Below are 24,049 nucleotides of genomic sequence, written 5' to 3'. Positions count from 1 at the left end.
TTTTCTTGTTATTGTTCAATCTGTATCAGATCTTCATTTGACAAATCCTCTCCATAGGACTAATGCATATTCATGTCCTCCTTTTCTATGTGCTTAACAGACTTGTTTTTTAACTGCATAATGTTGCATTGTATGACTAGAACTGCTTCTTCAAATCCTTAAAAGTTTCTAACATTTTCTGGCTAAACTTTTTTTGCCACACACCATTCAATATCTCAAATGCAATTTCCTACCGTGACTTCCTAAGTAATCCATCATTTTCATAATGCTATGGCCATCCCAAATGTCTCTCTGAGTTATTTTCCTATCTGTTTCCCTGATGAGCTGAGAGATGATGGAACACAAACAATGTCATGAATAACACTGTAACTCATTGATCTATCAGATGCAGTCTCCAAGTTGTGTTGGGTGGCAGAAAATTGACATTAATGTGTCCAGATAAGTTGTCCAGGATTAGATGACCAGGGGCATTTCAAGGACAAGTGCTACCTCATGTGGCACATTGTTCCTAGCAAAATAATCCTTCATAAGAGGGCAGAAATAAGAACGTCAAATTCTGAGAAATGCAAATTGTTATACACACCTCGTTTGAGTGCCATACAAAAGGCTGTGGTTTTGAATAAACCCCTCACAGCCCCAGGTGTTGTACAGTGATACACTAGAAAGTAGTCTCCGGCACTGCTCCCATCTACCAGAAAAGTTTGGCATTCTCTAGTTGCTTTGAACCTAAGTGGAGTCTTCTCTGTCCTGGAAATAAGTATTCCTACTAGCACAAGTGTTCAATAAAGCCCTGTGTCACCTATGTTAAACACATGTTGGGGTGTGTAACTTCTATGATAAAATCTAATATGACTGGGTTCCCTATCTGTATTTACACCTTCACCAGTCACTGCAATGCTATGCAAACCAATACATTGAAACCAGCCGTAAGTAAACACGAAAGTGTCAACTTCTACACTCTTAGCATATCTGTTCCTAAGATCCTCATAAAATTCTTTACTTTTCTTCAGAGTAATCACCATGCTTAAAGGAATGTTACCTTGATTTGGATTTTTGATCCAAACATTCAATATTTGCTCCATATTCTCCATAACTTCACATGTGGTATAAACAATTTCCACAGAACTTATGGGAGTCACATTCTGGGCATGATGTCTCACTCCATCTACATTCTAATGTACTGCTGTCACTGATATAGAACATAATTATATCAGGAGCTCTGGCTACATTTGCATTCACCAACCTCAAAACTTCTAATTCTGCCTCCAAACCAGTGTTTTAACTGCTTTCCTTTTTTCTTCAAAAAACAACTCATTTTGGCACTTTCCAATCACTGAAAAGCGTCTGAAGAGGTTATATGTAATATAGCAGAGTCTCACATTAGCATGCTTTATCTTTTTCTGTTAATACAGCAAAATTGGAGTTAATGCAGAGCAAAAATGCATTAAAACAGTCACAACTGGATTCTACAAACGAAAATTGAGTTAAAAGGATTGCAAAATTTGTTAATATGGTCCCAAATGGAATATACGTCCAAAATCTAAGCTAAAGCAGATCACAAAATGAGTTAACACAGTCCCAAATGGAGAACTGTATCCAAAGTCTGAGTTAACACTGGCCACAAATATGTTAATGAGGTCCAAACTGGAAAAATGGAATGTTTTTATGCACTTTACTACAATTATTGATTATTTTTGTCTCTGACTCCTTATCACCATTTAACACGTTTTTTTTCTTTTATACATATTAACGTTTCCCACATTAGCAAGGTAGCGTTAAAAACAGAGGACTGAGCCTTATGAAATATCCTCAATTGGCCCTCTTCTCTGTTCCTTCTTTTGGAAAATTAAAAATGTATGGTGCATATTAATGTGGATCACATCAATGTGCTTCTCGGCAGTCCCTATTTCATGCTAACATGTAACCCTGCTCTATAACAATATAAGAATGCAGTATGTGTCACCTCTGTATAGCCTTGCGCACTGAACTGCCTGGTTTGGGGAGTGCCACCACTTGCTAGCATAAAATAATTTGTCAAAGTGATTGCATCTACTGCAAAGCATGACATCTGAAACTTTTTACACTACTTTTGGGAGTCTATCATGCTTTATTCATTTGTCCTGGACAATGCAAATGCGAATACATCACAAAGCAGGGGATATCTATATCAATACATCAAAAGGTTAAATCAACTAAAAATATCATTCCTTGGATTCTCATCAAAATATCATATATTATTGTCCATTAAAGTCATGCAGCACTAGCTTTTAGGAATATTATAATTCATGATTACTTTTGAACATAATAAACTATTAGACCCTGGTCATCAATGAAAGCACTACTGTGGGAGAAGTATTCAGTTTTCCACTGATGGTTCTTTCCTTGGCTAGGTTCAGACTGTATGCCTATGACCAGATGTGACACATAACCTCAACCTATGAACTATCTTTCAAAGATGCTATATTCCATTTCTATGTCTCTTATTGTCTATGTCTCTTTTTGTACTTCTTATTTCTACCTTTACTTACATCCTCCAGTATCCCTTCTAGTTCCATTCCTATGTGCACTTGCTAAGGCAACTCTCATTCTTTTCTAAAAGTTCAAGTTCTTAATGCAAACAATTAACAACAGAAAGAATTCTTCAGCATTTAATACAAGAGTTGCTGTTCAGTGTTTGTCACCTGAGGGTGTGAGCAGGGTGACTAACATGATAAGTAAAGGAGAAAGATTCTGCAAATCAAATCCTGGTCTTAGTACATGAAAATATATGGATCAAAGTTACAGGATGTGAAGAGGCCTTTCTACAATACTTACTAAAATCATGTAAAGTGCCTCACTGAGCTAATTCGAAGACAAATGATGATACACCAAATTCTCGAAGCTGGTTTATCATGAATTCAATAAATTCAGTGCAGTTCCTCATAAACTGCAGACTTAATTGTCACCAAAAAGTCTTCCTTAGCCTAAATTCTGTGCCTGACAGGTACTTCCTCTTTCGCATTTATGTCTCCATCATTTGTCTGTCCAACATATTCTCGTCTTCTTGTAAATCATCATCTAGAATCTCAATATCCCCATCATCAAGCAGAGGAATATTTGCCCCAAGTTCTGTTTCTATAGCTTCTGGTGGTGGCCTAGAGGTTTCAGAGTCATATCTATCATTTTCAGTAGCATCTGGGTCCTTAAGGGTGATGGGAGCATGACACATGGGACACTTATCTTGTACATACAGCCATTTGCGTAAACAGGGGCCATGAAACAGGTGATTGCAATGAGTTATTCGAGCTGAAGTCATTTCAGCATAACAAATGGCACAAACATCATTATGTGCCTCTAACTGTTCCTGAGAAGCTTCTGGTAATGCTGATATCTTTTTCGCTGCCTCTAATCTTAGCAAGAAACTCTTCCATCCTTGCTGCAGACGCTGCCAAACATTAAAATAGAAGTGAATAAGCAGTACAACAGCATTAATCCATGACCACTGGCCTGTTATAGACTCTTTCACTCCTGCACCCACAACAAATACAGCTACAATAAACTCAAATACTCTTGCTGTAGCTCGAGTGTAATAAACTAAATCATCTAAACCTGGCCAAGGTTGAGCACAAACTGCATCCCAAGTAAGCAGTACATAGATAGCAAGCAGACTCAACACTTGCACAGATGTCATGATACTTATGGACAAAACAAGAAGTAACAAAAAGTGCTGCTCAAATATAAGTGTGAACATATATACCATGTACAAAGGAAGAAGTAACAAGAGTAGGCATGCAGAAACTGCACGAGCATGTCGAGATATGGATGCCACACCCTGAGCACTGAGAGCCAGGACTACAGGTTCGACAATTTCATACATGCTTTGTACCAGAGATGATACAACAATGAGCAAGATAACAGATAAAACAGCTAAACGCTTTGGCATAGCCATGCTTAACAGTGAAGTCTGTACAGCCAAAAGGGCAACTGTAACGCCCTCAGTCCAACCTGAGTGGGCCAGGTCATCCGGCAGTGGCGCTGCTCCAGGACCAGCTGTATATGTTCTAGTGATGGATAAAATTATCCTAGAAGCATAAGAGACTGCCATACAAGTACCAGCTAAGGTAAGTGGAGTGTAGCACACCTCAGCAGCACTTTGTACTACCAAGTACCATATCCCACCTGAAGATGAGCTACCTACAGATGGTGCACTACCCGTCCCTGCTGATGCTCCACTAGTAAATGCTGAAGCTACACCAGCCAAAGTACCAGCAGCTGATGCTGTCATGATAGTCCCTGTTGTAGGAGTAACACCAGTACTGTGAGAAGGGAGATAATGGTTATACAACTGGGTAGTAAAAAGCATTAACCAGAATATCAGCAGTTGTATGGGAACAAAAAGGCGGCCCCAAAGTGTGAGTAAAACTCCCAAAGGTCCATACAGTTCAACCATCTCTACAAGAGTGCTGTATATGTGCTTCAGAAATCTAAATACATGAGGAACACATAGAAAAATGTACTGTACAGTTAAGAAAATAACAAAACAGGATGCAAAATTGTGAGTCAAGTGGAGCTCTGTCACTGGGAAGCCAGCTAATCGAGCAAACACAGGCACGAGGTACACCAACAACAGGATCTGGAATGAAAGAAACACACTTATTACATTTTCACAAGAGGGTGATTTTGAAGCATACAACATAATTGCTCTCTCTGAGACAGAGCCCCGTGAGAATTTGAGAACTATCACTCAGAGGAGAGAAAAAACATTTTCTCTATAACAGGGTGTATCTATCAGGGTTTCACTCATCAACCACAATCATTTCTTTAAGGTTGTCTAAGGCTCATTAACCCTCAAAAAAGTGGCCCACATTAATTAATGTTCTAATATGAAATTGCAGTCCAAATTAACTGATGTGCTCTGAGGGAATGGTGACCCACATACATTGGTGTTCTAACTTTTCCTACCTCTGTTTACCCTTTCAACCAGGCATTACATAGAATTATGTTACCATCAAAGAGGACCTCATGCAGATCTACAATTCATGCTTCCATGCCAACAATCAAATTTTAGCTGATCTATTATAATGTTGAAGAATGCCTAAGGCCTCCATATACAAAAGTCACAAGAGTATTTTGGTAACCTACTTCACAACAGTGTTCAGAGCATATTGCAGTAACCACTAAGTGTTGATGACATCTAGTCATATCTGTTATTTGGCGATGAGAGGTCTATGGATACATGGGTAGTTTTATTTCTCATCTATCCCCCCAGATACCTTACCTTACCTTACCTTACTGCCCTAGAAACCTCTTCTATGGACCTCCTACAGTGCTCAAGAAAATGGTCACTTTGACAAAGTGGGATCAGAGGCCATAAAGTGTGGTAATGTGTGTGTGTCTTCGTGGTTGTCACAAGATAACTGAGGAATGAGTGCTCAGCATCTTAACTGTGGAGGTTGTGTTTTGAGTAAGAGATTCTTGAGAATGTGAAATAGTAATGGGTGTCCAAAACACACAGGGGAAAGGATAACTTATAAATGTCTAGAAAGAGCAGTTTTTGATGGGTTTACATCTGTTGGGGTAATGTTTAAAATTCTGATGAAAAGGAGGTTGTTCAGTGCTTGTGGGGTCATGTCAGTGCGTGCATATCTCCGAGGGTAGACATCCCCGGGGACTGGGAAGAAAGAAGCCAATCCTCTTTTTCTCATATATCAATGATATTCATAATGGGCTGCAATGTGAGATATCAAAATTTACAGATGAAACCAAATGACCCTGAACATCTGCAGCTTCAAATTGATATAACACAAAATACCGGACCAAGATCATGAGTGGTGAATGTAATCCACATTGCTCCAATTCACTCTTACCCATAATCACATCCGATGCTCCTGCAGGTTCTGGTCCCAAGCACTCAAAGCATGTTTCATACCAACCTTCCTCCCATTCCTTGGTTTCCCCCTTTTCCATAATCCTTCCACCTCCATCATGTATACCCACTTAGTCAGCCTTTACTCACTCATTCTCTATATATGCTCAAACTATTTTAGCATATCCTCTTCAACTCTTTCATACATACCCTTACTTTCACACCTCTCTCTTACCCTATCAGTGACACTATAAAGACATTACACCAATCCTCAGGCTCCTCACATTTGCCATAAGTTCAAGGAATATCTTAACTAACTAATCAACAACACTATCATCCCCTTTTCTTAGAAAATCTAATTGCAATACCATCCACTCCAACCACCTTGCCAAACTTCATCTCATGCAAACCACTCTGTCATGACTCTCACTTAGCAAATGTCCACAATCTACATACCCCATATCTGATACCCTGTCATCTAACACATCCCTGAAATCAAATTACTCGCACCATCTCCCCTACACCTTGCCTATAAACACTTGCCCATCTACTGTCTTACTGATGTTCCCACATGTTCTCTTTACCTCCTTCCAAAACATTTTCTCATTCACCCTCATCTTCCCTCTTTTCAAGCCCCTGTGGCTTCCACTTGAATTCCTTATACTTCTCTTGCACAACTCCCAATCATCTCCACTCACTTCCCAGTACGTAATGCCTATACAGCTCTCTAAACAGTGTCTCAACCACCTATTTCTTGATTTTTTTTTCACAATATAAAGGAGTGTCATGGAAAAGTCAGAAACTGGTAATGACAAAAATCATAATCTTAGTATAATTCTCGATTTTCAGCGATTCAATTAGGCCAGAACCCCTTGGGTCACAAAGTGGCAGGGGAGCATTGTATTTCCATTTCACTGTGAAAGTGCTGAATGTTTGTGGTCGCATGGTAGATAGTGACTGATAAAAGTGCTTTGTCTTGTGAGGTTTGCACCTGTTATGTCTGTTTTTGCCTGGGAGGGTGGCCAGGTAGATGAAGCTTATCTTAAGGTGAAGCAGATGAAATTTTCGTAAAGGATGCTAAGGGATTCTTTTTCCTGTCCAAACCTGGTTAATGTTCGTGAAGTGAGACGTGATCTAGTGTCTGTCATACATGATGCCCAGTGGTTGGAGTTTTGGTGAGTGGGAGTGGTTGACCACTCAGGGTGATAGGAGGGTGTAGGTTGGATTCATTCCTGTCAGGGATTAAGAAAGTGTCAGTAGACTTCAGAGCTGCTGTAGATATTCTGTTTTGGGTGAGTCAGTGTACTAATCATGTGATGTAGTGTTGCAAGTCTGTTGTTGCTAGGGTACTGTCAGGGTGCTGTGATGTGACAATGAGGTCATCTCATTTCAGAGGACTTTCACAATTTCTTGGGCAGGAAGTGATTTAAGGTCAAGTAAGAAGGGACTGAACTGCACCTTGAGGAACTTCACTGATGAGCTAAGGAATTTTGGAGGTGAAGCCTCTGCGAGCACCAATGGTTTGGCAGACAGCTTTAAAATTGGCTTACAATTTTTTGTCTGTCTTGGAAGGTGGCATCAAGGATCTTTTTTTGTGTGTATGTATTAGGGAACAGTTTCAAACCCTATGTTCATCTTTACTGCCACTAATGTTGTGCATTGGGAAGGGTAGGGGCAGTATATGAATCTATCCGGGACGTGATATGTGGAATTTGTGTGCAGTATAGTGGTGGCGTAAGAGGGTCTAAACCCATGTTGTGTAGGTGAGAGTGGGGTATTTTGGATGATTCCATTGAGGATAAGTTTTTCAAGAAGTCTGGGGTCCCTGAAGCTTAAAGGCTGTGTTATATTCAGCAGCAAGAAAAGAAGTGACTCCTTTGGAGTAACTTCTTTAGCAAGATTATACTCTGACTGTACAAACTCCCGAAAGTAGACTTTTCACTTGCATGATAACTGCAACCAGAAAAAGTTTGGTAATACCCTAACAGTCCAATGAACATACAGGCTCCTCATTTACCTAGCTAAACTGATGCATCATGGAGCTTTTAAGAAAGAACATAATACTGACATTTTGCATCTCATATACAAAAGGAAAGAATAAGATTAAACATCTCTGTGAAGACTGCAGGAGAAGGTCATGAGAAAATATCAGACTGACAATGGCAATGCAACTGCACTATTTTGAACATAAAAAGACTAAGAGGCACCAACTGAATTACACCAAAGATATAGGCTCTAGACAGGCTACTGTAAGACTGTTGGGTCTCTATGACAAGCAATAGCTGGCCTTATAGATATTATGGTCATGGAAGTAGATGATGTACTGGTGGATACAATCTATTTTGGGGCTGAAATGGTGTTTAACCCTGTACAGAAGTCTTTTGGATCTAATGCTCACAGGACTCTGTCTGAAGGTAAGAAATTGTTGTTAAAGCTGCTCAAGTATAAAAATGAGGGTAAAAGAAATGAATATGAAAATGCTTTGATTATGCTACTTTTTGCTGTCCTTAATCACTGAATGATAATTACAGATACATTTCTGTTTCCATATCAGGCAGCATACTCCCCTTACAGGACCTCACAGTGCAATCCTCTCCCTTCCAGACAAAGAGCAAATGGGTTTCCTGATCACAACATGCTAAAACAAATATCTCTGCCTTAGCAGGTTGCAGGAATAAGTCTTTGGAGTTCATCAACAGCGAAAAATAAACGGGAACTGAATAATTTTTCAGTAGTAAAGAAATTCTTATCACTAAACACTATTCATTATCAATACCATTAATAGTACTGATGGTATATTACTCTAATTAATTATCTATCAATAACATTAACCAAATTCATGAAAATATAGAACTCTGACAAGTGGGAAGTAAGCTTATCGATGAGATGTGCCAAAAATTAGATTATATTGCAAAAGGCAGCTGTGTACTAGTGAAAAATGTTGAAGTTTCTGACAGGTGAAGAGATCACCTCAAATACCTTACATGAAGTAATGATATTAGAGATGTGGGAAATTTTTCAAAGATATTAGATGATGGGAGAATATGAAAGAGATATGAATGAAGAGACAATATAATAAGAAATGAAGTGAAGTAATGAGACTGAATTGCAGATAACATAATGAGTGAAGGTAAGGGGGAGGTAAAACTGCACATGAACAGGAGAGTGTACACGACACCATGGATATGCGAGCGTTTTTCCAATGACTTGATAAAGAAAATGATGGTTCTGATACATAAAGACCTTTCCTTTCATGTCTGTTTGCCTTATTCCACCTTAGTGAGGAAGAGCCAGGAACAGACAACCAAGCCTCAGAGGAAATATTCATGCTTGACTCCTTTTCAAAACGAATGTTACAGGAAAGGTGAATTTCTAGTTCCCCTGGTCCTATCCCTTTAACTGTCTTTTGCAACATGCAGGAACAATTTTCCCCTAACCCCAACAATACATGAATATGGGGAGTTAAAACTATACAAAGTTTTACATAAACATTCAACTTTGGTTAAGGCAACTGAGCAAAATGTGTAGGTAAGGAAGCAAATGGGCGCAGGGATGGAAAATGGTACATAGCCCAGAGACGTGCAATTAGGAAAGATATGGAGAAGACTTTGAGGGAAAAATCAACACAAGATATACATTTATGGACACAAAAGTTTATCATCAAGGATTAAGCTGACTCGAAACTTCTGACACTATGGTATGGATGGAAGGTAGGTGAATTATGATAGGATATTTGATGATGGAAGTATGACTTGTGCGACAGTACATTGCATTTATACAAGTGGGATTTCATCAGCAAAGTAAAACGCTGCCTTGGTAAAAGTTTCATGATTATCACAATACATGAGATCTGAGCAAATGGGGTGATTGTGGGATTTGGATAAATGAAGAAAGAAAGAAAAAATTAACTCTGAAGAAAATGCTGTCCTTTTAGATGAGAACCAAGTTCACAGGCAAGTGTTCCAAAAAAAAGTTAATGGAAAGATCCTCAGGTTTCAAAGAGAGGGGAAGTTTCAATGTAATATCAGTCTGAAAGGTAAAGATGTTAAAGTTGTGAGTGAATCTGGGAATTTTAGTGCTATGCTTAATTAAGATAGTGGTCAGAAAGTAACAGCAGCAAGTACAGTCATGTATGGAAAATAAACTGGAGGTATTCTTAGAGGCTGTGTCAACTGGAAAGTGAAAAATCTGCATGAGAATAGCATGGGTGAAAGGAAAGACTGGGATTGTGAAATATGCATGGGTATGAGTATATGTACCTGTAAATAAGAAGACTGAATGAAGTAAGGATGAAATGAAGCTTTTCTGGAGGAATTTGAATGATCGTATAAATGGTTCTGAGAATGAGAGAAACATGGTCGTGTTGAGTGATATGAATGCAAAAGTGGGATGTGATGGAATTGGTGAAATAGTTGGTACATGGGAAGTGCCTAGAGTACATTTGAGAATGGAAGGTATCTTTTGGACATTTGTCCTGAGAGGGGTTTATTCTTTGCAGATACCTTTTTTCAGCACAAGATGATCCACAGATATACATGGATGAAGAATGGAGGAAGAGATGAACAAAAGGCTTTGACTAACTCAGTGGCAGTGGATGAAAGATTGAGAAAGGCTGTGGTGGACGCTAGAGGCGTAAGAGAATTCTTCGGAGACTCTGACTATTTAGTGGCTCTTGTAGAGATGAGGATCAGTGAGAAGTGGAGGTATGGTGTAAGGAAGAATGTAGAGGTAAAAGTGGTGGCAAGTGAGAAGATGAATCAGGAAAAATACAGGGAGGAGTATGAAAGCAAGGTAACTGAAAGCTTAGATTGAAGTGCAGTGAATGTAGGAATGCAGTCATGTGTGAATGAGGTGTTTAAAATCAAAATGTTTCGAGAAATACTAGTGAAGATTGTAGAATCTGTGGCTGGATACAAGGTAGTGAGATACAAGAATAAAAAGGGCAAAGTATGGTGGACAGAGGAGACTAGAAAGGCTGTGGAAGAGAAGGAAAAGGCATATGATTGACTGCTCAATAGAATGTACCAGTGGAAGTTCAGCAGAGGGAAGAATACAAAATATGTCAGGGGAATGTTAACAAGCTGATAGAAGAAAGCAAAGAAAGAGAGGATGAAGCTTTTTGGAAGAAAGTTAAGGGCAAAGTTTTGGTATAATAAGAAGCTATACTGGAAGGAGGTGTAAAAGGAAAGAGGTGGATGTATGAGTGGAAATGTTGATGCGAGAAGTAAGAAAGGGGAATTGCTGAATCAAAAGGAGGAAGTGAAAGGAAGATGGAAAGAGTATTTTGAAGAACTGATGAATGTGGGAGAAGGGGAGACGGCAGATGTTGGTATATGGATGGAGTGATAAGAAAGATGAAGCAAAACTAAGGAAAAGGGGTGCAGAGATGGGGTGTGGCAGTGAGATATGGTGGCTAGTGCAAGCCTGTTTGTGGATGATACTGTGGAGTGTGGTGGTGAAATATAGTGGTTAGTGGCAAGCCTGTTTGCATATGATACTGTGTTGCTTGCGGAAAATGAAGATAAGCTGCAGAAGGTGTTAAGGGTGTTTAATAGTGTGTGTAAGTGGAGGAGATTGAAGGTAAATGCAAATAAAGTAATGGTGTATAAAAGGAAATGGAGTGAAAGTATAGATTTTGTAAAACCATAGAGAGTGAAAGAAGAAAGTGTACTAAATAATACTTTGGATATGGGGGAAGAAAGACTGGAAGAAGAGAGGAAATTTACTAAATAATACTTTGGATATGGGGGTAGAAAGACTGGGAGAAGAGAGGAAATTTAAGTATCTGGGAGCCATCTTGGGTAAGTGTGGTGAAATGGAAGGAGAGATAAGGGAGAGAGTAGTACACAGTAGAGTCATTGGAGGTCTTTAAATGTTAATGCCATTAAACTGAATGGCAGTCAAATGCAGTCTCATCAAGTCAATCACCTTAAACGTAAAACATGAAAAACCAAAAAACATTCTTGTAGTGTGGAGTATTCTATTCAATATATTACTATGTACATGCTGAAATGTATACAAGTTTTGTGAAGCTGTGAGTCTACAACTTGCTCTATGTTAAGAAGAACAGTTAAAATCGGCAAAACTACATGGCGATCTTACCTTATCTTTGTTGCATTCTAAATCAAGGAAGAATGTGACTAATGTGGCCACAAGGGTGTGAAATACAATTGCTGCAACTTGCTGCCTCAAGTACAATGTTTCCATGTCATTGTGAGGATCAAACAAGGACTTCTGCAGCATCAACATATTTGAGAATCCCTGTAAAATCATAAATTTTTTGAGAATGAGCAAGAAATGCTGTTCATTTTGGAGGATTAACAGTTCCCATTCGGTGTATTTCTCCAGTTGACAAAGTAACAGAATTTCTAATATCTAGTGTCAGAAAGATTCAGTAAAATCAACTGGAATATAAAATTCTTGCACATTTTTGATATGCATTAATATTTGTCACAGCTTATCATATGATAAGCAGTAACTTTATCTTAATCTTTCAAAAAAATACACAATCAGGAAGCTTATTATGTATTTCAATTTTTTCTTGTTTATTCTTTAAAGAATGAGCCTGATAAATTTACATGCACTTTGGATTACAGACCCCACAACTTTTTTTTTATAAACAGTAAACTGTGCATAGATATAACAAAGTGTGCCATGTATATTTTTAAACTCACAAACACATTTCCTAGATTTGGCATGAATAAATAAGGATCTACAATACAATTAACTTCAATGATCACTTTTGAGAGATAGATGCAGTCACTCCCAAGCAACAATGTACCCATAATCTATTTTTAAAAAGTAATTTTCATCAAGCAACATCCATTCTCAACTGAACTGGACATTTATATTAAAGTTGTAAATACTATCAACCTCAAAACTAATTCAAAACACTCATTAAGTTTTCAAGTGTCCATAATTATCTTCACATTCTCAATGCACATATCATTTCCACTCAGTTTCACTGCTACTATAGTTCAAAAAATATCTACCAATTTCCACTTAGAAAAATGACAACACAGAAACTTAACAGCACAGCACAGTATCATGAAGGCCCTACTGACCCACCTAACCCTATCAAAAATAGTGTACTGGTTCAGAATGACGTAGAGGTTTCTAAACATTCATGTTCACTGTCATATATATTAAATCTGTTGAGAATGTTGAGAATACATGTAAAGCATGGGTAATTTTCTGATAAAAAAAGGTAGTTTCTGTAGTTTTCCTACAACTATTACAAAATCATATTATGAGGGAGACAAATACGAGAAGACAGCAAAACATATGTCCCGTCATATATACGTTGTTGCTTCTAATTCAGCCACCAGTGTTTATATATCTTTTACATGGTCCAATGTCATGGTTATGTCATTTCTGACAATTAATATAAATTTCATGACTTACTCCGACTTTGGTAATGCCAGTGCATTACAGTCATCCACAGTGAAAACACCTATGATCTTATTCAACTACCTACATAATTTCACATCATCCTCAAGCATTGTTCTGCTGTAAGTTTTGGATTGTCTTTTATTTCTTCCACAGTTTTTTCAAATTTTCTGCTCTTCTCTCCTTACTTTGTAGTGCTCATTTCTTGCTCTCCATTGTTTATCATATTTAAGCAGACTGCAGTGTTTACTACTGGTCTGTATTCTTATCATTGAACTACCTCTCTGGTTGGTGTTTTGCTCAAATAGAAAGACTGTCTATTCAAATTCAAGGTGACTAGAGGGTGTAAGCTGGATTCATATCAGTCTGGGGTTACGAGAGTAATTGAAGACTGCTGCGGAGTGCAGATATTCTCTTCTCACTTAGACATTGTTACATACTGATGATTACTTTTACAAACAAGTGATAGTTACTTGTGTGTTACAGGGAGACAGCCACTCACTTGCACAGCCCATCTCTTAACTGTGTATATATGTGCCATGTCTTTACTTCTCTGCAAGTATGCACACACACAACACACACACCCTAGCCCAGTGGGTCCCAACCTTTTTCTGCTCACAACCCTTTTCTCAAAATACCGCAACACTTGCAACCCCCTCCCCCATATTAGCTTGTTCAGTTTCACAGTCATTCGACAATCCCTTTTGTATGAAGTGAAAACATGAAACAACAAAACAATGAATCATAAAGGTTTTGCTGCTTCTATAATACATCATACAGTGCTGTTAGGTACATTTAAAGTTTATCAAACCATGCTCATAATTCTACTTGCTGATACCCATTGTTTCATCAACTCTCAACATCATTAACAAGATTTTCATTTGTAACTAGAACTATATCTAATATGTTCTCACTGTGAGTAGGTTTCCCAACTAACTGCGGTAGGGCACCATCAAGCAATTCAATGTAGAGCCTATGGCCACTGACTGAATCTTGTTCATTATGAATTTCTATCAACTGGTCATAAAATCTTTTGTCTACCTCTGGTGTCTTAGCTGGGAGGCTATAAACAAATCCGCTGTTATTTTCACAAGAAGCTTGCCTCTATTTTCTACAAAAAAGAGTTGATTTCACCAACAGTTACAACTGCTCTCACACATAGATTCCTGCAGCTGATTTCCTCCTAAGTAAAACTGTACTCATATTGAAGCCTTCTTTCAATCTGTTCAATCCTCATTAATTTACATTTAATTGTGTTGAATTTCATTAACCATATTTTGGACCAACTTTGGAGTCTTTTCACTGTCCTGGTGGCCTGTGCATCACTTGCAAATATATTCAAGTAGGAGTCCACAGCTTTTAGTAAGTCATGCACATACTTCAAGAAAGTAAAAATCCCAGAACAGAATCCTGCAGTATTCTAAGAATACAAGTGACTTCAACTCATTCTGAGAAAGCTCCTCTGATATGGATCCTTTGTTCCCTTCCATGAATAATTTTCTATCCATCAAAGGAGTCTCCTCTAGATGTCTGCCTCATGATCCAGATTCTTAATCAGTCTCCCATTCAGTACAGTGTCAAATGTTTTCTGGCAGTCTAGATAAAAACAATCCACTTAGACTTCTTTTAGTCCAATTAAAAGTTCACTTTCTTGTAGAAATCTAAGAGGTTCCTTGTACATGTCCTTTTTCCTTGAAACCATGTTGTCTTTCAACATGGTAATTTCTCCACAGCAGGAAGTCATCCATTTGCTTTCAGATAATCTTTTCCTTGACCTTTAAGACTACACCTGTGAGTTAGACTGGTCTCCTTTTTTAATAGATATGCATGACATTTGACCTTTTCCATTCCCTTGGCATTTTGCCTTTATCCAAAACAATTTGAATAGTATTTCATGAGGTCCATCAAGTGTAGCTACACACCTCTCCAGCAAAATATGGTGAAATTTCATAAGAAAATATAGGTGCAGTCCCTTTAATATTCTCTTAATGCCTTATCTACATAAAGTCTCTGCAAGATCAAATGATTACTGTTTAAAACAAACTTTCATGCATCAGGTTTCATTTGGAGAACAAATAATATTACCTGCTTATGCTGGGAATATCATTTGTCTAGAAGCATGGCATAGTCTTAAGAGTTAGATGACATGGTTTGCTATCTCTGTTACCTCATGGGATGCAACTTTTGCTTGCTGTGCATATGTTTAGTGATATTTTCACTATCTGTGTTCCAGGTGATATTTCTCCTCTACCAGTAACAAACAAGCCATGGGTCCTACGTAGGTGTCACTGGGAAAAAAAAAAGGCCTGAATTCTTACTTAGAATCACAAAAATGTGTCTACAAGTGAAACTTCATGGGTCATGCCCATCAAACGGACACGTTTGGGTTTCCTTCCAACATCATCCCTCCCTGAAAAGCTGGGTCTGGTCAATCTAGAAAGACTAGTATGGCAACTGGTAAGCTGACAGGAATAGGATTTTAAACACCTAATGCATCATCAGAATATCAGTTGCATTATTGGTCTTCCTAAGTCAACCAGAAACAGCTTTTGAGAGTGGGATGACATCAGCATGAAGCCTAAAAAAGTATCCAGATGGTGGACCATTCCCAAACAGTACATCTTCAAATCTCAAATGCAGACATTTTCTTGCTCCTAAGACAACTTCCTTGTAGAGGAAATGGTTTTTGAAGATATAGAGAAGTCCCCAATTCACCGTCAACATGCGGACAATATCTTTGTTTGAGTTTGAGACACAGAGGAGCTGCGGAGTTGGGGAGGAGGTTTATGGTAGGAAGGTCTTGACCCTGATTTTCCTTAAGATCATCCAAATTCAGGAAAAATCTCTCATGCTCACAAGCCAGACTACAAGAAACAGAAGAAGAAAGCACTTCATAATCACAACAATCTCAAAACAAAAATGTCGGAGAAATTACTCAGGAGAATTAATAGAATATTACCTGGAAGCTGACTGTGCCATAATCTGGCCTTTGGTTCACTAGGTGTTTCTCACCCTCAATGTAATAATTGGAGAAAGTGTCCGCAGCAGCTAGGACAGCAATGGTGAGGTAGTGCATATATAAACTCACTAGTTGTTCTAAAGGCAGCAGTAACACCAACACACCCTGGATCACCGCTGTAAAAGAATACAGACAATCATTCTATCTTTGCTCATATATCATCAGTTATCACAGTAAATCTAAGACACTGAAATGCATAAAGGCATATATGATTTCTTTGCATTTGACAAAGTACCTAGCAGAGCTCAAGCAATGTCCTACATGTGTCATATTCTTTTTACAGCCCCATATATTCTTGCATGTTAAACCTTTTGTCAGACATATGGAGAGAATGGTGAGGAAAGGTTGACAAAGAGGATATAGGTGTTAGAAGTGAAGGGAACAAGGAGAACTGAAAGACCAAACTGGAGGTGGAAGGATAGAATGAAAAGGATTTTGGGCAATTGGGGCCTGAACATGCAGCAAGGTGAGAGGCATGCATGGAATAAAGTAAATTGGAATGATGTGGTATACCGCAGTCTGTGGAGCTTGGGTGTGGATAGGGAGCTGTGGTTTTGGTGCATTACACATGACTGCTCATGTATGCATATGAGCAGATGGGGCCTTTCTTCATCTGTTTCCTGGTGCTACCTTGCTAACACAGAGCAGCAATTGGGTGTGGGAGAAAAGAAGAGAATGTACATGTTATCTTTTTTTCTTTTCCTTCATGCACTTGTGCTGTTTCCTCGGGGGAGGGGTGAGGTCAGGAATGGAGGAAGGCAATTAAGTATGAATATGTACATGTGTTTACCCCTGGGGATAGGGGAGAAAGAATACTTCCCACGTATTCCCTGTGTGTCGTAGAAGGCGATTAAAAGGGGAGGGAGCGTGGGGCTGGAAATCCTCCCCTCTCGTTTTTCTTTTAATTTTCCAAAAGAAGGAACAGAGAAGGGGGCCAGGTGAGGATCTTCCCTCAAAGGCCAAGTCCTCTGTTCTTAACGCTACCTCGCTAACGCGGGAAATGACAAATAGTTTGAAAGAAAGAAAGAAAGATGTACATGTGTATATATGTATATGCATATGCACATATACATATGTTTATGTACATGTTTATATGTATATAAGTGTATCAGTGGATGTGTCTTTCTTCATCTGTTTCCTGGCACTACCTCAATAATGCAGGAAACAGCGATAAAGTTAAAAAAAAAATAAAGGTGTATCAATGAACTTTGGGTCATAACTCATCAATTCAGCATGGTATAAAGCTGTTATAATATTCTTATTTTCTGCAGTGATGCAAAAGATATAAACTCAACTCACCGAATATTGCAAAGCCCGATGATACCACATCTGCCCATGCCAAGGACCGAGGACTACAGTTACGGATATCATTCTGATACCAGTAATCAAGAATGAAATAGCCAGGAACTCTTAAAATTACAGTTGCTATAGCTTCAAATTGTTCATCTTTTAGTTTCCATCCTCTGGACCCTGAAACAGACAGTAATAATTAAGAGGACAAAAAAAACGAGTATTCGTAAAAATCATACAATAATGGAGCTTTGGCATATCAATGTGGCTATGAACATAAGTAAGCATTTGGATGACCAAAATTCTGAACTCACCAATAACTGGTGGGATCATCACCAAAGATATAACTAGTTCTTGTACGTTAAAAAAAAGAAACGCTTGAAACTCTCATGAAGCCAAGATGTATCTTAATTTTCAATATTCGTGTTGAATCATAACAGAAATACTGATGAATGAGCATTGAGCCAAGAGTCGATGAATGTCAACAATTATACCAACCACCCATTAGCATCACCTGCTACCTTCCCTACTTGTGGTAATCACATGCAGTCGTGAGAAGTAGGCAACCTTACTCTCAGTGCACAAAATTTCTTCAAAAAAAAATCTCAGCTACTGGGGAAAGTAAGGTAAGGTTTTCATAGGTTCTGTTGGTTTTCACGTATTCTGTTGATTTTGAGCAAGTGCTAAAACAAGTATTTTTAACAGCACAACTATTTTTAACAAGAGTTAAAACAGTTTTCAATTTAATCAACCCCACATTTTCCATGATATTCATAACCTTTGCAACTACTGCCTTTTCTAATATCACAAAATAAAATATCACGCTCCATGTCATGTCTATGTCTGCAGCCTCAATTCTATTCTCAGTTCTATTCTCTACACATTAAGCTTCAACTGCATTATAAATCTCCAAGCCTCACTTCAATTAGTAGCTAAATCGACAATCTACCTGCATAGTTGAAAATCATTTCCATTCACATATGCCCTTAGCTTCACAAGTTATTCAATATCTTACATCGAGAGGAAATTTTCCAAATCACACTTCCCTCATCTTAACCTACTACTCAAAATACAACACACAAAAAAAATCAGAGAAATCCTTCAGCTTATAAGATCACAATACAGTAAATCACCAGGTTAAGTATGCATGAAAACTACCTTTTGACAGTAAATTTTATTCTTTAATATTAGCACAATGTGTGAACAAAAGATACAGACCATAATTTGGAGCATCATTTTTTTTCTTTGATATCAAATACAACAATGGCAGTGAAGGTTAATAATGTGCAGGTAACGACAAGGGAAGTACATTACCAGTACTACCTGCCTGGGTGTCAAGAGGGCGCCAGGAAAACAGACAAAAAAGGCCACATTCATCCACACTCAGTCTCAAGTTGTCATGTGTAATGCACTAAAACCACAGCTCCTTATCCACATCCAGGCCCCATAGACCTTTCCATGGTTTACCCCAGACGTTTCACATGCTTTGGTTTAGTCCATTGACAGCACGTCGACCCCAATATACCACATTGTTCCAATTCACTCTATTCCTTGCATGCCTCTTACCTTCCTGTATGTTCAGGCCCCAATGGCTAAAATCCTTTTTCACTCCATCCTTTCACCTTCAATTTGGTCTGCTTCTCCTTGTTCCCTCCACCTGATACATATATCCTCTTTGTCAATCTTTCCTCACTTATTCTCTCCATATGACCAAACCATTTCAACACACCCTCTTCTGCTCTCTCAACCACACTCTTTTTATTTCCATATATCTCTCTTACCCTTTCATTACTTACTCGATCAAAAATATATTTTGCAACTGAGGCACTGTACCAAGTATAAGCTGTAACTGATAGAAAGTGAAGTGTTAAGCAAAGGAAAATATTCTTTTGTACACTTGCATCCAACATTACTTCTAACTATCTACCTTTTCACTTTGTGGAAATTTAATTTGATAATGCTTGAAAACTGTTTTCCATACAATACTGGAAAAGTTCAGTAACTCATAATATATATGAGTGATCATAAAAACAATACATATAGGCTACTGTACTTATCACATGTGTATAAAAAGATTTTTGATTTCCTTCCTTTCAATGGATAATAGGAAATTACACTAGAATTAAGGCAAATTTTGCTTTTGCGTACCATGAGGGTCAGGCAAACTCAAAATATATACCATAAAATGAAAAAAGGTTGAGAAGTGTGTCAACATTAGCATGGAGGTTGGGTGATGACAGGAACAGCTACTTGGTATATCTTCCATTTGCTGACACTCATCACCAGTTGGCATGAAGCTCAATTATGGGTGAGTCTGTTACATATATTTCAACAAGAATGTTGAAATTGAAGTTAAATCTGAGCTGTAATTGGCATTAGATAAGATTTTCATAGGTTCTGTTAAATTTTTGAAGTGTTTCACATAAGTTTACATTACTTAACTCCACAATATTGATATCTGACACCCTGACCACCATGACCTCATTCATTTTCACAGAGTTCAATATATATTCCAAATCATGCCTCGTAGACCTCAGTTTACTATCTAAACCTGCAGTTCCCATCCTTTACTTGATCAAGGAACCTATATGTAACACCTAATATTTTCTGGAACTCCGATCTTCTCCAGCCATTCTTTGCTCTTCTAAAGCAAAATCTTATGCTTCCAAAATAATTTTGTGGTTACCATTAGCCAGTTCCAAGTCAAAAAGAGATCTATATATATACTATGAGCTAAAAGGCTTCCATAAGTCTTTTCTTTAACTGTTACAAAATTTCAAGTCAAGACTGAAGGATGCTCGTGGAACCCCACTTAAAATACATTGATTTACACACCATATCATCACTGCAAAACAAAATTATTAAGTATCAAAAATTATGTTCAATTTGCAGCTATATTTGTAAATTACCCAAGGTATCAAAGTACACTTGGTGAAAGTTTACTTAGGTTTTGCATCACTATCAACTATGAATACGAACTGTGTTTTGCAAAACAAGTGTAAAGTTCAGAGAACACAGGAGCGGGTGTGGAGTAATATTTGAAGCATTGGGCAGCAATCAATTATGCAATATCAAACAGGGCGCAAGGGTTATGCATGGCTGAGAATATGTGCACTGCCATGTCTTCATTGGTTTCGAATGGTGAACATTAAGAAAAATCTTGGTAACTGTCTAGAATAGCATCCTGCTATCAGTTAGAATACTGACTGTGTTCTCCAATCTTAGTGTAATGTATAGAGAATACCATAACGGTTGCAGAGCATGACTAGGGTCATTATACTTTATTCAGCAATAACAAATAAGGAAAAATGGGTTATTTACATCTGAGTTAATGATTGTTTAAGTTTATAAGACAAATATCAACACAACCTTTAAAAATCTCACTCGGTAGCCAAAATATCAAAAATGTGCCATTATTACATCAATCTGCTACTAGGTATGCGCATGTGTTATCCATTTGTTGACATCTGACCCATACTAGCAGCACATTTACATACGCATGGCTGGTATGTTTTGACGAGATTACAGATTAAAACAATTCGACTACTAGGAAAGTTAAGTGCAGATTTCCATTGATTCCGTGACTTTTATGTGAGCGTTTACTTCTATAACCTACAATAACATCCACTAATCCCATTAAGTACCTGAATTATCTCATTTGATATTGTTCATGGTGAAAATGAAGGTATACTGGTCCTTCGCAGGTATGTATGTAATTAAAAAAGAATAAATAAAGGATTTAAAACAAAAGCAACCATTTCCCAAAGCTAGTTCTGATGCAATGCTAAAATATATTTTCACCTAAATTCTGATGGTTTGGGAGGCTGGGTGAGGTTTTCATATGTTCTCTTGAGTTTCCATAAATGTGTGAACTACCACTTTCGTAAAAATCAAACCCCACAGTTTCCCTGACGATGTAGTCGCCTTCTTTAATACAGTTTAGAACGGGTCCTACAAGAGTATTTCTGTAGTCACAACAAACTATATATTGCAACTACGATATATGTGGCCATTTCCCAATAGTAGTTTCAACGTGAAGCTAAAATAACAACACCAAAAACACAACTGGCCATTTCCTAAAGCTAGTTTTGATACGAAGCTTATATAGTCTCCACCATACATTCATTACCAACACGGTTCTCATGGAACTCTTACTCAAAACCAAAGTGAAGTGCAAAAAAATGTTAATACGGAAGAAAATAATAAATCTTACCTAACCTTAAGCCCCACATTCCCAGCCCATCTCCCTTTATCCCTAAGGTAAGTGGTAGTTCAAATAACGTCAGAAATAAAGTGGCAACAGAGAATATGAGCAAAAATAGCATAATATAGTCTGATCCACCAGTGCCGAAGTATAGGCTATCTTTGTTGGCAAAATAACTAAAAGAAAATGCAAAAATCTACGTTGAGCAAGTTCCTAGAGTCCCCTTCAACGTAAGACGCAAATCTAATCCAATCCTCAACTACAGTAAATGATTCCGAGCATTAATATAACCAAATGACACTAAATCCTCGCTAAGCAATTAAACCAGACCTGGCTATCATCTTTGGCGCTAATTTACTGCTCGCTGTCCCCATCTCACATAGAGCACGAGTCCCACTAAGTCACGGCCATGAGAGGAAAGAGGGGGAGGAATCATCGTTCACTCAGTCTTACCTCTTATAAATCGGCGAATGTAGTAGTCCATGACGAATCATTAAAAAAAATCAATCATGTGTTACGCCATTATCAAGAAGGAGACGAGGACAGCAAGACTCGCAAAGATGTTTAGGCCCGAGTCCTTTTTTTTTTTCCTAGACGACAGCTGGAGACTAGGCGATGACGTATCAATGATGTCATTGATATGCTCATGTACACTTAACCATAAGGATTAACATATATTTGTGCAGGGCACAGCACACTGTCTAACCCTATTTAGTAGGTGACTACTGAATCTGTTGTTAAATATGTATGTGATGCTGATATCTATTACATGCAGTGGATTGTTTCACAGGCCAACACTTTTCTGGCTGAAGAAATCTACTCAGTTGTTTTCTGAACCTTCCTTTTGTATAACTCTTCTGTATTTCCATCTAAAGGCCTGATTATTTCGAATCTCTTATATCTGGGGAGGAGGACAATAGAGGAGCTATCGATGTAAATCAATGTCATAATAACTTCATCATTGTCCTCTTCTCCAGTGATTATAAGTTTGGTATTCAACGATGGACATTTTCCAAAATTTCCCCCTCTTATAATAAGGCAACCAAGCTATTAAGTATTTAAGATACGCACTATATAAAATATCCTGTGTTGTATTGCTTTGTTGGTTTCATTTTCGTGTCTTAACATTCCAGTGTCTCACTCCTTCCAACCTTATCTAGCGTCAGTTCATTATTATCGTACATTCATATTACTCATTTCCTCTTCCGCTGGACACCCTCTTGCATTTCCCGCAATAATTTTAATGAGGCGTGAGTTTGAATGGAGAAAACTTGGGAGTGGACATGTTAGGGAATGGAATCATGAAAGTGGAAATGAGCCATCGGGTGGGTGAGGGGGGAGAAGGCTATGGGAGCACTGAGGAAATGAGCCATTGGGTGGGTGAGGGGGAGAAGGCTCTGGGAGCGCTGAGGAATGGTTGGATTAAAAAAAAAAAGTCACTAACAGGGGAGGGGAATGATATGTTTGAAGGTATAGTAGTCCCAACAATTTCTCATTGCTGCGAGGCATGGGCAGCAGACGAGAAGAGGGTGAATGTTTGAAATTTAAGTGTTTGAGGCCATTATGTGGTTGAGGAGGGTTGATCGAGTAACTTTAGGGTAAGAGAGAGGTGTGGCGAAAAAAAATTGGAAAGGGTGAGCTGAATGGTTCGGACATATGGACATCTCCAAAGCATCTAACAAGGGGTGGCATATGTCCTTGTTTTCTAACACTCCCTTCCTTTGGTTTCACTGCTTCTCTGTTCTCTACTGCATAGTTTCATCTCAGGCCGTGCCATCCTAGTAAGCATCGAGGGAGCGACATCCCCGTCCTATTCTATCAATAAGGTGTCCCGTAGGATTCTGTCCTACCACCTATTCTCTATCCTCTTCTCAGTAGATGATCCTCTTCTAAACCTATTCACTCTTATGCTGATGATTCCACTCTACCATACTTCACTCACAGTTTTTCTCATCCTCTGATGCTCTCTTTCTCGTCCTGATCATATTTTCCTTTCGATTCAGACCCATGCAGCATTTTGGAGGAAGTACACTGCGAAATTTGGCAGTTCCTAAACGCAACTTCTCTTCTTTCCAAGAATGATTTTCTTTTCCATTGCTCAGTTTCAAAACGCCGCACTTGAGCACTGTAATAATATTAGATATATTGGTCACAACCGTATCCCCCGCTCTGTCTGGAAACTCCACAAAACATCACAAAGTCTGCTTTCCAAAAGCAAGAAGCGTTGCATAGATGCCGCAATTGTTTTTTTTTCATGTGAGCAGCTGTTTCATGAAATAGAATGGAATCAGAATCCTTCAAT

At 38.3% G+C, this 24,049-nt stretch overlaps 1 protein-coding gene across 1 annotated transcript; it reads right to left on the bottom strand.

The window, feature by feature from the left end:
* Positions 1 to 22,339, bottom strand: LOC139754757 (RING finger protein 145-like). Its single transcript, XM_071672527.1, has 5 exons — positions 22,201 to 22,339; positions 17,553 to 17,723; positions 16,194 to 16,369; positions 11,948 to 12,106; positions 1 to 4,612 (listed from the first exon to the last, which is right to left on the bottom strand). Exons 1-5 carry the CDS (start codon positions 22,229 to 22,231, stop codon positions 3,002 to 3,004), a joined length of 2,148 nt encoding a protein of 715 aa, XP_071528628.1. The 5' UTR covers positions 22,232 to 22,339; the 3' UTR covers positions 1 to 3,001.
* Positions 22,340 to 24,049: the final 1,710 nt, after the last annotated feature.

The sequence above is a fragment of the Panulirus ornatus genome, chromosome 17 (assembly GCF_036320965.1).
Source record: "Panulirus ornatus isolate Po-2019 chromosome 17, ASM3632096v1, whole genome shotgun sequence".
NCBI classification, from domain to species: Eukaryota; Metazoa; Arthropoda; class Malacostraca; order Decapoda; family Palinuridae; genus Panulirus; species Panulirus ornatus.
The sequence above is the reverse complement of the archived record's forward strand: the minus strand, read 5'-3'. Positions and strand labels throughout refer to the sequence as shown.